At 46.5% G+C, this 15288-nt stretch overlaps 1 protein-coding gene across 1 annotated transcript in view; it reads left to right on the top strand.

Annotated features, from left to right (window-relative positions):
* DIO2 (deiodinase, iodothyronine type II) overlaps nucleotides 1–9005 on the top strand; it is a 25366-nt gene extending 16361 nt beyond the window's left edge. The window contains exon 2 of the mRNA XM_018574533.1: nucleotides 8395–9005. Coding sequence (XP_018430035.1) covers nucleotides 8395–8967 — 573 coding nt within the window. The 3' untranslated portion in view covers nucleotides 8968–9005. The remainder of the gene's footprint in view (nucleotides 1–8394) is intronic.
* The last annotated feature ends 6283 nt before the right edge of the window (nucleotides 9006–15288 follow it).

Genomic DNA, 15288 nt, shown 5'->3' with positions numbered 1-15288 from the left:
TTGGCATAGACCACTTTCTTCAATACATCAAACCACACACAATGGCCGCCAAGTAGGAGATCCTTGATGGTGTTTTCCTGTTCTCAGACTTTGGAAGGCTGGACGGTGGCCAAACGCCCCGTGATTTTCACAAGTGATGTGACAGATTGAAGTGTTCCTTCTAATAACTGTACAGAATAGGAGAGCCGAGTGTCTTCCACTTCCATAGGAAAGTTGGAAAGGACCCCGCTCTCGTGCCATGGAGGAGCGCCAGGGATTTTGCCGTCAATCAGCGGTTAGCAGCAAAGTAGAGGTTTCAGGGCCAGTGCCGTTGGGTCCGTTTTGGAATCTCCCCCGCGGCCCCTAATTGTTGCACCAACAGAGGATTTCCCAATTTTCTTAATGACGGTTAAAACAGATTTCCTCAACTTGCATCTCCTCCTGAGTTATGAAGAGCGATCGGATCTGTTTGCCATGCCATTGTCACGTATGAAATGCTGTAATGATACTTCCGTGTACCAGAGTAACATGTGACAAGAAGATCCGAAGACGCAGCAGACTTTGTGACATTTCATATTTGTGTCAGTCTCAGAACGTTTGGCCAGGACTGTAGTAACTGGAGCTTCGGCCCTGATCTCCGGGTCCTGCACAAGGGCCCGTTCACACCAGTTGCAGTGCGTTCCGGCCCGATTCTGGCCAGAACGCATTGCCTCACATTGCAGCCAGCTCACTTTTTAGTTGGGCAGGAGGGGGCGTGGCGGCCATTGAACTGAATGGCACCGTAGCCACTCCCTCCGGCTGCAATGCGATCGCCTGCACGAGATCGCAAGACACAATGTGCCTGCGGTCCGGTGCTGCAAGCACTACTTTGGTCGCACCGGACCGTAGGCACAATGTGTCTTGCAATCTCGTGCGGGCGATCGCATTGCAGCCGGAGGGAGTGGCTACGGTGTCATTCACTTCGATGGCTCACCACGCCCCCTCCTGCCCAACAAAAAAGTGAGCCGGCCGCAATGTGAGGCAGTGTGCGCTCCGGCCAGAATCGGGCCGGAACGCACTGCATATGGTGTGAATGTACCCTAAGGCCCCATTCACACTGAGCGACATTAAAATCGCGCGATTTTATATGTGCGATATTGCGCGGCTTTTTCCTAGTGGGCTGTATGCAATCAGGAGCAAAATCGCTTGAAATCCGCAGAAAAAAGGGTCATGTAGGAGCGACGAGCGATATTGAGCGGCGACATGTGAACAGCTCCATTGAAATGGTTTGGAGAAGCTACATAGAGCGATATAGCTGCAAAAATCGCGCAATAAATCGCTCAGTGTGAACGGGGTCTCATGCTGTTCTGAGCAGCTTCCTCCTTGCTCTGAAAACAAAGCGGGGTCCGCTCACTCAGCACAGCGGCCATTCAGAGAATGCCTAGTATTTGTTATCAGGCGTTATATACTGCATTCTTTAATTGGAAGAGGGGTGGTGATGTCACAATCCTACTCTCGTCCAATCAGAGAACGCCTTTTATTCATTCATTAAAAAAAATGAATAATAATAAGTGTTCTCTGAATGGCCGCTGTTCCGAGCATGGGACCCCCTGTGTTTTCAGAGCACAAGCGGACCTCACTCAGTACAGCACCGTACAAGGCACAGACGGTCACGGCCAGCACTGTAGGAACTCCAGCTACTACAGTGTTTTACAGGATCCCCCGGTGGGCTCATCACCTATGAAATATACGTACATGGGGGCCAAGCTGGGCCAATGTAAGTAAGCAAGGTAATCCATAGGTGGAGTTCAGCTTTCACCTGTCCATATGTGTTCTTTCCCATACAGCCAATGCTAAGCGGTGTGAGTAAGGGAATCTCCCCCCACTGGGCTATAGTGTCCTGACAGCTGGCGCCCGTCAGAATACAGTCACTGCAGCCGATTGGCTGCAGTCACCGTTTGAATGGCAATTTTTGGCCCAGCTCCGTCAATAAAACTCAAATGAGAAACCAACTTTTGTGAATGGAAGGGGTGTCGCCAGGGACACCAACAGATTGAATGTAGGAGTTACCAGGACGGAGCGGATTCCGACGTAGATGACGGGATCCGCCCAGCTGCGTGAGTGACAGCTGGCTCTGCCTATCTAGAGGCTTTCCTTTAAAGCGGTGGATAGCACTTCTCGAATCTTTCACGGCCACTGAGGTGCTACCCTTACTGCAAAGGATTTCAGGGCCGTGCTGTCCCTGCTGCACGCATGCACAGGTCTTTGCAGCATGTTTAGAATAAATGCGTCTATTACTGGATTTGAAAACGATAGAAAGTCTCGCTTCCATGACGGAGCTTTCAGCCGATGGCTCCGGGCAAAATAAAATCCATTTTCTATCATCACACTAAACTAGAGATAAAGAATTAGATGAGCGGCGCTGTGATAAGTCCACGTGGTGGAAGAATGCCGCCGGTTTATCAGTTTGTATTTCTAAGTCATGCACCGGCTTGCAGCAAAATTTCCAACCGGTAAAAGACGTCGCTACAAAGACAAGCAAAAATTCCTCGTCCATGCCTAGCGAGGGACGTGATAAACGCTGCATTCAAATCCTGAATCAGATCGGGCTTTACAGATCTGAAGGGAGATTTTATGCTGTGGGAGACAAATTGCACGGCGTAAAGATCCAAGAAATAGAAACATCCGTCAGACATTTACACGTGAACATGTACATACCTACATGTGATGTAGAGCAGTAGTTCTCAACCGCTGTAACCTCAGGACCCACATTTGTCCTCGGTCATTAAGTCGCGACCCAAGTTGCACTGCAATGGAACGCTCGGCATTAGGGTACCGTGCGGGCGATCGAACTGTGGGTGGGAAGTGCGTTTGGGGTGCCATTCAAAGGACCCCCCCAAGTCTCCATAATGTACGAGAACTGGAGCGGATCCTCAACCTGGGGTCCAGTGTGTGCTGTGACGGAGCTCCATCCATATGTGCAGTGCTGGTACAGCTCCCTTTGTGTGCCCTGTAGCGGTGTCGGGAGCCAGAATGTAACATCACTCCGGTCCAGGCTCCTCTACAGGACACGTGAGGGAGTTGTATGTATAGATGGAGCTCCCTCACGGACATAGCCCCCTCCCATCTCACCTCAAGCTGACACTCGGTGCCGGGCAGCATATTTTGAATGGCTGCTTGGTACAAGAACTGACAGTGCTGTGCTGGGGGGAGGCTGAGGAACCTCTTACCTAGAAAAGTGGAAGGTACATAGCCACCCACTGAACATGGGGTCACGACCCACCAGTTGAGAACCATTCTTACACAGAGGTAAAACATTGTAAGGCGGTTGTATTGGTGGAATCTGAAATGATGTTGGGCTCTAATCATTCCCTTCCTAATTCTCCACCATGAATGTCCAGCCTTCTATATGAATAGAGAGGCCATGTCCTGTCAGCGGGTAAGGGGGATGCCTGCTCACATTCAGCTTCATATGCTCATTATGACAGTTCCACCTCTACTCTTTATTCTCCGAGATCTGTTGGTTGTCGGTTCTGTCTTTAGTGAACATTCCGATCCGTATCTTCTCATCCATTATTGATGAGCAGCGTTATTTGTCCCCTCTGAACATTCTCCTCCTCACCCCTCCACGTCCACTCTCCTCTCTGTGGACATTCTCCTCCTCCCCCCTCCACGTCCACTCTCCTCTCTGTGGACATTCTCCTCCTCTTCCTTCCATGTCCACTCTCCTCTCTGTGGACATTCTCCTCCTCTTCCTTCCATGTCCACTCTCCTCTGTGGACATTCTCCTCCTCTTCCTTCCATGTCCACTCTCCTCTCTGAACATTCTCCTCCTCTTCCTTCCATGTCCACTCTCCTCTCTGAACATTCTCCTCCTCTTCCCTCCACGTCCACTCTCCTCTGTGGACATTCTCCTCCTCATCCCTCCATGTCCACTCTCCTCTGTGAACATTCTCCTCCTCTTCCTTCCACGTCCACTCTCCTCTCTGGAAATTCTCCTCCTCTTCCCTCCACTCTCCTCTGTGGACATTCTCCTCCTCATCCCTCCACGTCCACTCTCCTCTGTGGACATTCTCCTCCTCATCCCTCCACTCTCCTCTGTGGACATTCTCCTCCTCATCCCTCCACTCTCCTCTGTGGACATTCTCCTCCTCATCCCTCCACGTCCACTCTCCTCTCTGAACATTCTCCTCCTCATCCCTCCACGTCCACTCTCCTCTGTGGACATTTTCCTCCTCTTCCCTCCATGGTTATCCCTCTGTGATCATTCCCCTCTAATTACATTGTGGAATAATGATATAAAATAGTACACAAACATTATATACTAAAACATAGCTACAAAACAGAAAATGTCCTGCTTCCTACACAGCATGTATCCCGAATGTTGGACTATAAATGTGCACAGTGTTTACAAATGACTTGGTTGCATGGGAAGATCAGTGTTCTCATGACAGGTACAGGATGGGAGCTGGGCCCATGCACACTACTCTACAATTTGACCTTGGGCTAGAATAGAGGCTGCCTGGGACAATCCAGGTGCAGAGGCAGATTTAGGGGGCCTGTCGTTCTCACTAATGATGCGAATTTACTAGCTGAAATTTCTGGCTTGATTTCAGTAATAAATATTAACCTATTGTGTGACAGAAGCTTTCCTGACACTCTAAGCCCTTCCACCCATGCTCAGGGATCCTATGTTACTAGCACAATCACCTCCTCAAACTAATGAAGAGAACATGGGCAGGAGTCATACTGCATTCATTTAGGGGGATTTATTACAAGCGGCAACTAAGTGTGTTCTGATGCTACACACAGCACTCCAATCTCTCTAGAAATAGCTTCAGTGCCGAGGAAAACCTTTTCTTTTTGTAAGTCGTTTCCTTTCTTTGGACAATAGCTGGCAGGTGAGAAATGTCATCGGTAGTGTTGTGATGGCCTCATACATCTCATGTATCCTCTTAAATACAACATGAGTCACCCATTTTAGGAAGGCCAGGCTGCTTCACTTGCACCACTGCTGATTAAAACATTGGACGCTGAAGCTCCTGGAACCAGCTGACACTTACTGTAGTGATAAAGGCCCAGGGTGCAGGGCATGCTGTGGAAGTACCACACAATTCAAATGGGGCCATTCGGATAAGGCCCACAAACCCCAAAGAAGGGGTGAATAAGAAGAAGCTCATATCTCAGTCTAGTTAGTCTTCAAAGTCAATTGGCCTCTCATTTTAGGCACCATAAACACCAGTTTTACAATGGGAAGCTTGATGACCATTTCTTGTGTGACCACAGGACCATCTCCATTGCCAGAACTAGACAGAGTGTGTAAAGCCAAATGGCTAAAATCCAACAACTGGTCAATTTGCATTGTGTTGCATTAAAATGGATGTCTCCAATTATTATTATATTGGTCTGGAACCAATTATTTTGGTACTGCTCTTCCTGGCCCTCTGCATCCTAGAACTGCCTTTCTCAAGCAGGGTGCCGTGGCACCTTGGTGTACCTTCTGGCTTCCTCAGGGGTGCCTCAGAATTTTGTGATAGTGGGACTGTGATGTGACTGAGGGGAATGAAGACTGGAGTGAAGGGGGAACTCTGATATGATGGGTGTGTACTGATGCAAAGGGTGGCTCTGATGTGAAGGGGGGAATCTTGATTTGAATGGGGCACTTTGTTGTGAAGCGGGAAACCTACTTTTTTGTGTATATTTGCATGGAGTTCCCCTTAAAATCCCTGACATTTTAAACTTGGGTGCCTCAATATTTTGTATACTTTTAAAGGGTGCCGTGACATAAAAACTTTGAGAAACACTGTGCTAGAGCCACACTTTGGATGGGCTTCCACATCTGGTGGATATGTATATCTGAGCCCTTGGAAAGCAAAGTGGTCTCTTTCAAGCTGAGAGATCAAAATGATCATATTCATGACCTTCACTCGGCCAAAGCATGAAAAATAAACCTAAAAGTTGTATTCAGTCTTCACAGTAGAAATCATTATCAAAGCCAAAGTTTTTATGACTTTTGATATTCCCTCAAGTTCTAAAAATACTGGAATCATTCCGCTACAGTGTGCTGCTTTTCAATTTTCAGATCCTGCTTAACCACATGCTTATATCAGCATGCGTTAGACCTTCCTTATTCATTGGTCATGGGACCCAACAAGTGGTATCTATCCTGTGCGCCCACCTACATCATACAAGAATTCCTTCACTAGAAGGACATACCTGTGAGGAATAAACTGGCTTGTTTTTACAGGTGATTTCCGGGGCGGAGTTGTGTTGGGTGTTTCTTTGGTGCGCTCAGCCAGATTTGTGTATTTAGTGTCCATAGACCTCGCCATTGAAAATCTGCGAGCTGTGTATCAGACAACCCTAACGTCTCAGAAAGACACGGCAAGTCCAGTTGTTTTTATTTATTTTGTGCAGATGTACCATGACCCGGATGAATGAACCTTCACAGACATTGACGAGACAAATAAAAAACCCTTAGTGACACAATGACACAGGCTGTCTTCTCATTTCAACCAGTGAGCTTCTCCCTTTAAAAGGAGAAGTACGAGGTCAGGGCTTTTCCCCCATAGTTCTCCTTAGGGTGACGGGAGGACACAAACTAGCGTCCTCCCGTCACCCTAAGCTCAGTATATAGGGAGCTACAGCTCGCGGTATACTAAGACGCCGCAGCCGGAGCGGATCCCGACTTAGACGACGGGATCCGCCCAGCTGCGTGAGTGACAGCTGGCTCCGCCCATCTAGAGGCAGAGTCAGCTGTACCCGCCCCCTCCCCCATCCGTTCCGCCAGTCAGCGCTGGCAGATCGGAGCGGGGAGAGGGGAATCCAGCCCCTCCCCCTGTCACGGCGTGACAGGATCGAGAGGTGAGCGAACGCCGGTATGTGTTCGCTCACCTCCCGATCTACTGAGCCGACCTGTGACAGTCTCATTGTCACAGGTCGGCTAGAACTATGAGGCGAGAGGAAATCACTCCCCTCATAGTTCTCCTTTAATCTTCCAAGCTGCACGAGATCCATAAACAGAGCTCATCAAACTGGTTGTCTGATACACAGCTCGCAGATTTTCAATTCCGAGGTCTGTGGACACTAAATACACAAATCTGGCTGAGCGCACCAAAGAAACACCCAACACAACTCCGCACTGGAAATCACCTGTAAAAACAAGCCAGGCCTCGAGGGATGTTCATTTTAATGGCTTTACATCAGCCAACTACACATCAATCTTATCAATGTGCGGCACTGAACAAAGAGCAAGGCAAGCAATGCCCTATGTACTGAAGCACAATTATTTTGTGTTGGGTGGAGTGGGGAAAGGTCACAACTTTTCATGGGTATTGATTGCTGTTTTATGACTTCACCTTGGAAAGACCCTTGCTTCCTCCCCCGAAAACAACAGGTCAAGAAACAAGGGTCACTGGGACAGGAAGTGAGGGGGATATCTCCCTAATGGGAACACAGTCAATGATAAAAGCCTGACACAATGTAACCCTTCCCTCGCTCTATCCAAAATAGAAAATGGGCTCCTCTACATGACCACAATGAATGCTCATCACCTAGAAAGGTGGTAATGGGCTAAGATAATTCCATAGATAAAAATCTGGATAAGGACCCGATCTCTGTACCTGGCAAGCAATGGATTTGGTAATCTTTTGATCTACAACTGCATTTCTTTCTCTCGTTTTTTGTGGATCTGACACCCCCATTTAAAGCACAGAGGGGTACAATGAACCATTCACATATGCCCCTCACCTCCACAAGAGCTTACAGACTACAAGGGGCCCTCAAAGGGCCAGTTCACCGTCTGTCAGACTGTTGCAAGTAGGAGTAAAAAAAAAAAAAAAATGTCCCTGTATCGGTTCCTTTGCTGCAATGAGATGTCCATGTATGTAAGGCCTTCACATTGCAGGGGCTGGGTTACAGCAAGCAGTAGTTTGAGGACTGAAGTATGGCCAACAATACAACATCAAGAGACTCTAATAAGTAGACAACTGTCATACTCAAAGGTGAAGAAAAGTCTCTTTAGATCATATTAACTGACCCAGTGTAAAATGATTTGCGAGTTGCTCGAATCATGGGCAGATTGGATCAGCTCAAGCTTCTACTCTGATTCAGGGGGGTTACAGAGGTGGTTTTAAAGAGCTGCATCAGTATGGCCTTCAAGTGGCAGTATAATCCATTGTGGGTCTTTAATATATGATTAGATATCTTTCACCCTAGGGGAAAAAAAAAATCAGTGGGGTGCGGAAACTGCAGATGTATTGGCAAGTCAAAATTACCACGGCTATGGTTTCCACGCAATATGTAAATGATGGTTGACCAAAAGGTCCAAAGTTAGACGGGGGAAGATTCAAGACCTGTTACCATCACAGTAATACTTGTTTTCCAGGTTATATTTTGTAAAACTGAAGTAAACTTATTTTCGGTTTCTCTCTGTAGGTGAAGCTAGGAGGCGATGCTCCAAATTCGAATGTTGTTCATATTAACGATGAAAAAAGTTCCTCAGGAAAGCCTGGCATGCCATGTCACCTTCTAGACTTTGCCAGCTCAGAGCGCCCTCTTGTTGTCAATTTTGGATCAGCCACCTGACCTCCCTTCATAAGCCAGCTGCCAGCTTTCAGCAAGATGGTGGAGGAGTTCTCCGGTGTAGCCGACTTCCTGTTGGTCTACATCGATGAGGCTCATCCCTCAGATGGTTGGGCGGCTCCTGGCAGCTCCTCATATGAAGTGAAGAAACATAGGAACCAAGAAGATCGTTGTGCAGCTGCCAACAAACTCCTTCAGCAATATTCCCTCCCCCCACAGTGCCAGGTGGTTGCAGACTGCATGGACAATAACACCAACGTGGCCTACGGTGTCTCCTTCGAAAGAGTGTGCATCGTACAGAGGCAAAAAATTGTGTACCTCGGAGGTAAAGGGCCGTTCTTCTACAACCTCCAGGAAGTAAGGCAATGGTTGGAATTCACGTTTGGAAAGAAGACAGGAAGTGAACAAACCGGCACAGAGAATTGACTGCCGATGAAGGAATGAGACAGAAAGCCAGTCTGTCTGTGTTATAGTATGTACACAGGACTATGGTATGGATGTTCAGAAGGAAACTTTGAAAAGGACCAAAAGGCAGGAAAATGACCACAAAACGTTTACTGCGAGAAGCCACAACCCAGATGTGTGAAATTATCCTTACTGTGACCCTTGTTTCTGGCAGACCTCAAACCGCTGTGTTTTCACTCTTTTAAAAACAATACACAGCAGAATCTCGGCTGAATTTCGGAAGACGAGGGTGTGGTAAAAGCTGCACAAAATAATATATAAGAAGGGAAAAGTCACAATAGTTTCAGCTGACACAGAGCTCACATCTGACAGCTGTTGGAGATCCGAGGGAAACGTCTGTTGTTCCTGGGAATCTTTGTATGGAGATGACATGAAGAGGAACGAGCAGTCCACACACCCCCTCCGGTGCATATTTATTCCAGTTTTCAGTCATCAGGTGTAGCGCATGTTATTTATTGTGTTATGATTCTGCAGGACGTCTGTTGCTGTAGATCCAGGAATGACACAGTTACCTCAACAAGGATGTTCTCTGCTCTTCCAGCAGCAAAAGGTCTGAAGGTTCTAACCATGTTAGCTGCAGGAGAGTGCACTCATGAATCCTCTAACAGTTTTCATGTGTGAACCCAAAAAGGAACATAAATACTTTCATAAATATGCCTCCCAAGGGCTACCCAGGCCTGTGCAGTGACAACCATGGCACCAATTAGATACATGCTCTAGGCAAACGACACGAACACTCCATTAAAGGTCTAATGCGCGTCTGCAGAGCACGCGTCAAAGCTTCCCCAACACTATACCCTCTGGATGGTCTGGCACAGTCTGCCGCTATAGACAAAGGACCAGTCCATGGTTATAATGACACATCCAACAACTCTGTCCAGCTAGGATTACACAGACACACAGACATGCATCACTTAGAGAGTTATAAGACTGGAACGTCACAACAGTGAAAGCAGAAAACCCCAAACCAGCCACTAGACTAGAAGAACATTCCGCACCGGTTTTATCACAACTCTAAAACAGAAGATTAAAACCATTCTTGAGCACATATATGAACATTCCTACCTCCTGTCCATAAGAAATTACAGTGCCACCCACTCAATAGATCCCATGGAAAAGTTCTGGGGCGCTAACCAAGATTGGGCAACACAAGCCTAAAACATCAACCCAATATTATAGGGGAGGTTGTGTGTGCTCAGAATCAATAATGGGTAGAATGGGACCCTAGGCAAAGAAGCAGCTTTGTCCCCCTCATCCCTTCTATGTGTAATAGGCAGTTAAGATGCCCCGTTCGCATTGTCTGTACTGGCATGGCCCATCAGAAATCAAGTGCCAACCTGTACATCCTCCCTTGTGCGCAGGTTCATCCATTGTGCTCCCCTTAGTTTACTACAGAAGCAGGAAGGTCGTAGCTGACCCCCCCCCCTCACCCTTCTTGGGCATCCATCGGGCCCTCGGCTCCTGCCTAGTTTGCCTTATGGATGATCTTGCTCTGCTCAGGAGTGCGGCTTCACTACAATAGTCAAGGTCACAGCACCTTTGCAGAGGAACCGACGTAAATAAAGGGTCCTGCAACATTTCATATGTCATGCATTGAAGGAAGCCATAAGCATTGGGCAGCTCAGGAAACCAGCCAAATTCACGCATGTTCAATAGTCAGTTCACACATACATGTTGAAATGTAAGCATAGGGCTCTACGCTTCACACCACTGTGATTACTATCACTTAAGATAAGGTACTTGATGGGCAGCCACTATCAGATCTCAGTGCACCAGTCTTGACTGGCTCCCTGTAGGATATAGACAGACAGAGGATGAATGGCTGAACTAAGCGATAATAGATATATTTACAGTTTCCAACCGAAAAACCACCCCGCCCCACCCCCCAATGCTTTTCAGTTGTATATTTTTTCCAGCCGATATACTACTGTTTTCCACTGACATAAAGATCGGCATCAGGTATGTCCACCCTGGGTGGATGATGTCACTGTCACAAGAGGAAGGTCACATGCTCCCCAATCCCCCCAAGCTGCGTTCCATTACAACGTTGAAGAGGAGTCTAACAAAGGGTTGGGGTTGGGGAGTTGGCCAAGGAGCGTTAATCGGTGAATATACTTTGCTGGACTTTGTCCTTAATTTAACACTTTAAATTGTCCTAGCTTTTTCTTTTGCCTTCCTATTTAAAAGTCCCACGCACCGAGGCTGCTGAAAGCTCTTTCTTGCTCCCTCTCTCCTCTAGATAGGAGCTGTGGAACTCAATGGACTCTACCTTCAGAAGTCAGTTGTAGATTGTGACAATGACATGACGCCATCCCTCCTTTCCCCATTGGCTGACCGTTTATCGTCACAATGACCTTTCAGCCAAAAAGGAAAAAAAAGAAGACATTCCAGACACTATGTGGAAAAGGAGGGATGAAGATGTCACTATCCAGGCAGACTTCTAGTAGCTAGATAGGGATTGCTAGGGAGCACTCTCTATGCACGGGGACAGTTACATGGGATAGTGAGAGGTTGGTAGGGGTCACTTCAATCAGCTATGCCTTAGATTCATGCCAAACATTGTAAGGAAGATAGGAAACACCGACATGATCAGATGAGACAGAAGCCAGATGTCCAGCACAGAGAATATTCATGAAAGTGTTTTTGTTCAAGAATGAGGATTGAAAACAATGTTCAAAAGAAAAGAATGTGTTCCAGGCGCAGGAAACTTCAGGTAGAAGGGCTGTGTATACGGTGCAGAGCACAGGAAGTGCTGACGTATCACAATGTGAAGGCTGACTGTAAAACCCTCTCAGGAGATTGATAATCAATATGTGTGTCTCAATGATCTGCTCTTGTATTTACACTGTTTTCACAACTCTCCATACCGGTCAATCACTGAACTCACAACCTTGCCATAGTCCATGATACATTGTAACACAATCACTGAACTCACAACCTTGCCATAGTCCATGATACATTGTAACACAATCACTGAACTCACAACCTTGCCATAGTCCATGATACATTGTAACACAATCACTGAGCTCACAACCTTGCCATAGTCTATGATACATTGTAACACAATCACTGAACTCACAACCTTGCCATAGTCCAGGATACATTGTAACACAATCACTGAGCTCACAACCATACCATAGTCCGGAATACATTGTAACACAATCACTGAGCTCACAACCTTGCCATAGTCCAGGATACATTGTAACACAATCACTGAGCTCACAACCTTGCCATAGTCCATGATACATTGTAACACAATCACTGAACTCACAACCTTGCCATAGTCCAGGATACATTGTAACACAATCACTGAGCTCACAACCATACTATAGTCTGGAATACATTGTAACGCAATCACTGAGCTCACAACCTTGCCATAGTCTATGATACATTGTAACACAATCACTGAGCTCACAACCTTGCCATAGTCTATGATACATTGTAACACAATCACTGAACTCACAACCTTGCCATAGTCCAGGATACATTGTAACACAATCACTGAGCTCACAACCATACTATAGTCTGGAATACATTGTAACACAATCACTGAGCTCTCAGCCTTGCCATAGTCCATGATACATTGTAACACAATCACTGAAATCACAACCTTGCCATACTCCATGATACATTGTAACACAATCACTGAAATCACAACCATACCATAGTCCATGATACATTATCACTGAGCTCACAACCTTGCCATAGTCCAGGATACAATGTAACACAATCACTGAGCTCTCAGCCTTGCCATAGTAAACAATTTAGTGAACACTCACTGTCAGGTAAAACCACAAATTAAAGGGCGAGTACATCTGAAATGGGATTTTTTTTTTCAGTCTTTGGTGGAAAATGTGAGTTCAATGACCCCCAATCCTAAAAACAGGCCATCTCAGGGTCTCCAGTGGCGCGTTTTAAATCTTTACTTCCACATCCAGTAAACGAGTCTCGCTCTCTCTGGTGGGATTTTTCCACTTTCTTTTTATTATGGACAAGGACTCTTGGTGAGACTCCATTTGTGGGGAAGAGATAAAACGTTTGGGGTACCTGGCACCTACCAAAACATAAATCAAATATTGTGGACAGATGGGCCCTTTAAATTGTGTGCTCAGCCTCTTCATTGGAGGTGTTTTGTGTATTTTCCTCGGGTACATTTGGCCTCCACCTTCCATTGCACTGGAACAAGTGTACTACATCACACGTCTAAAACCTCATTGACATTTTCCAGTGTAGACACAATGATGACACTCCAAAATCACAACCTCAACCAACCTGCGCGGCGTACACACCAAGCAGCTGCTGCCTTCATCTTGTAGGACGCAGTCTAGTATGAATGTCTCCATATGATGGGGATTTGTCTGTGAGGGATCTCATGGGACACATTGTGGTTGGTCACATATCACTGGACCTGTTCTGTAGTGTTGAAGATGTTTTGAAGCTTCTCCAAGACCCCTCAACATACCCCAGCATTTATATCCACATGGGGGGGGGGCCAAGAAACCTAAATCCAATCGCCATGGAATGTGTAGATGTTGATTGTCTAAGATCAGAATAGGCGGTGGAGCCCCCCACCCACCCTTGCTCCCCCCAGATTCCATTTCCAAGACCCCATCCTTGGTGCCAGATAGTCTGTATAGGTGTTATTCTGAGGATTTCCTGACATCGAGGGAGGGGGATGATGTAACTAAAGGAGCTCCACAACTATCACACCTCCCATCCTGTTCATGGACAATCACTCTCCATGGTGATTGGATGATGGTACCTGTGTGGATATCACAGACGGGGTATGTTCCTGACACTCATTAGAACATAAGAGGGAATCTATGAAACATCTTCAACATTACAGAACAAGTCCAGCTGGATGTGACCAACCACTACTATCTATACTGGATAACAAGGAACACGAGGTAACAATGAGACAATACTGAGCATATGAAAAGTGGACGAACGTGCCCATAGCAAGCACAGCTTCAAATCTATATATGAAGGAAAGATGATGGGTCTGCTATGGGCCACATGTGGTTTTGCCTTTATCACACAGAAGGTCCACAAAAGGGAGAATGCAAATGGAAAAACAGTGTGGTAACCTATAGCAACCGCACGGACCCTCATTGATTATTATGGGTTAATGCTCTGATTTTGGGGCCTTATTAAGTAACGTTCTGTGTGTACAAAGACAACATTATCACTGAAAAGGAATATATCTTCGGGGCTCATTCAGGTCTTTATATAAAGCAGCTCCGCCCCAAAATATAGGACACTGGTTTTCATACAACGACAAGGTGATGGAATGATCCCCCATCAACCAAAGTCAAAGTGTATGTAAACCCAACATCTATTTTTCGGTATGTTTGGCATCAAGTCTCACTGTGTGCAGTTTTCCTGGAGATCCTGCCAGTAACACCACTTCCTGTTTCAGGCTGACAACACTAAAGCCATTGCTTCATAATTATCAGCAGTGTTGTCAGCCTGCCCTGTGAGTGGCTTCAGTTACCACTGAGATGTCTATAAGCCCAAAAGGACGACTCGAGGCGTGCACACAGCAGGACAATAACACACGGAACCCCGACTATACACCGGATTACAGACTGCTTTGTTAAAGAGAGTCCATGTAAGCATTTTATATCTGTAAGCCCTGATGAAGGGGGAGCTTGTGGCCCCAAAACATGTATTTTGGACTTTATCTTTTGGCTCAGCCCTTCTGATGTATTCCATATGCTTGGAGTACACACAGCAGGCTGGCATTGGCAGGATCTCCAGGGAGTAGAAATGAGTAAACATTGAGGGAGGATGCCAAACATACTGAGAAGCAGATTAGGGTTTACGTACCTCTTACCTGTGAATGACATGCAGACACTATACAGGGTCACTATCGCGAAGCAATGACTTGTGTTTGGAATGATCCTTTGCCGTGTCCCATCATTACTGCCTCGTGTCCATTATTACGATGTCCTTCCTATGCTGCCTCTGTCCTGGAGACGTGATCACTGCAGATTCTTCTACATTCATGTCACCTCCCCGATACTCTGTCTGTATGCCGAGGACATGATACGGGGATCAAATCAGTGTGCACAGTTCCACTGCTGCCTTATTGACATGCTGTGCCATATATTATGTACTGTATTGATAGTCTGTCATACTGTAACGTAACGACAAGTCAGATTGTTATTGATAAACCCACCAGGCAAACCTCACTTACAAATCTTCAGAACATCGTTCCATATCTTAATCATCCCCCGTCAGTGTCTGGCCAATTCATCACTCCGTCTGCTGGCACGCTAG

Source organism: Nanorana parkeri, unplaced genomic scaffold, assembly GCF_000935625.1.
Source record: "Nanorana parkeri isolate BGI_ZX_2015 unplaced genomic scaffold, ASM93562v1 scaffold3027, whole genome shotgun sequence".
NCBI classification, from domain to species: Eukaryota; Metazoa; Chordata; class Amphibia; order Anura; family Dicroglossidae; genus Nanorana; species Nanorana parkeri.
Note: the sequence above shows the minus strand (reverse complement) of the source record. Positions and strands in the feature narration are given on the sequence as shown.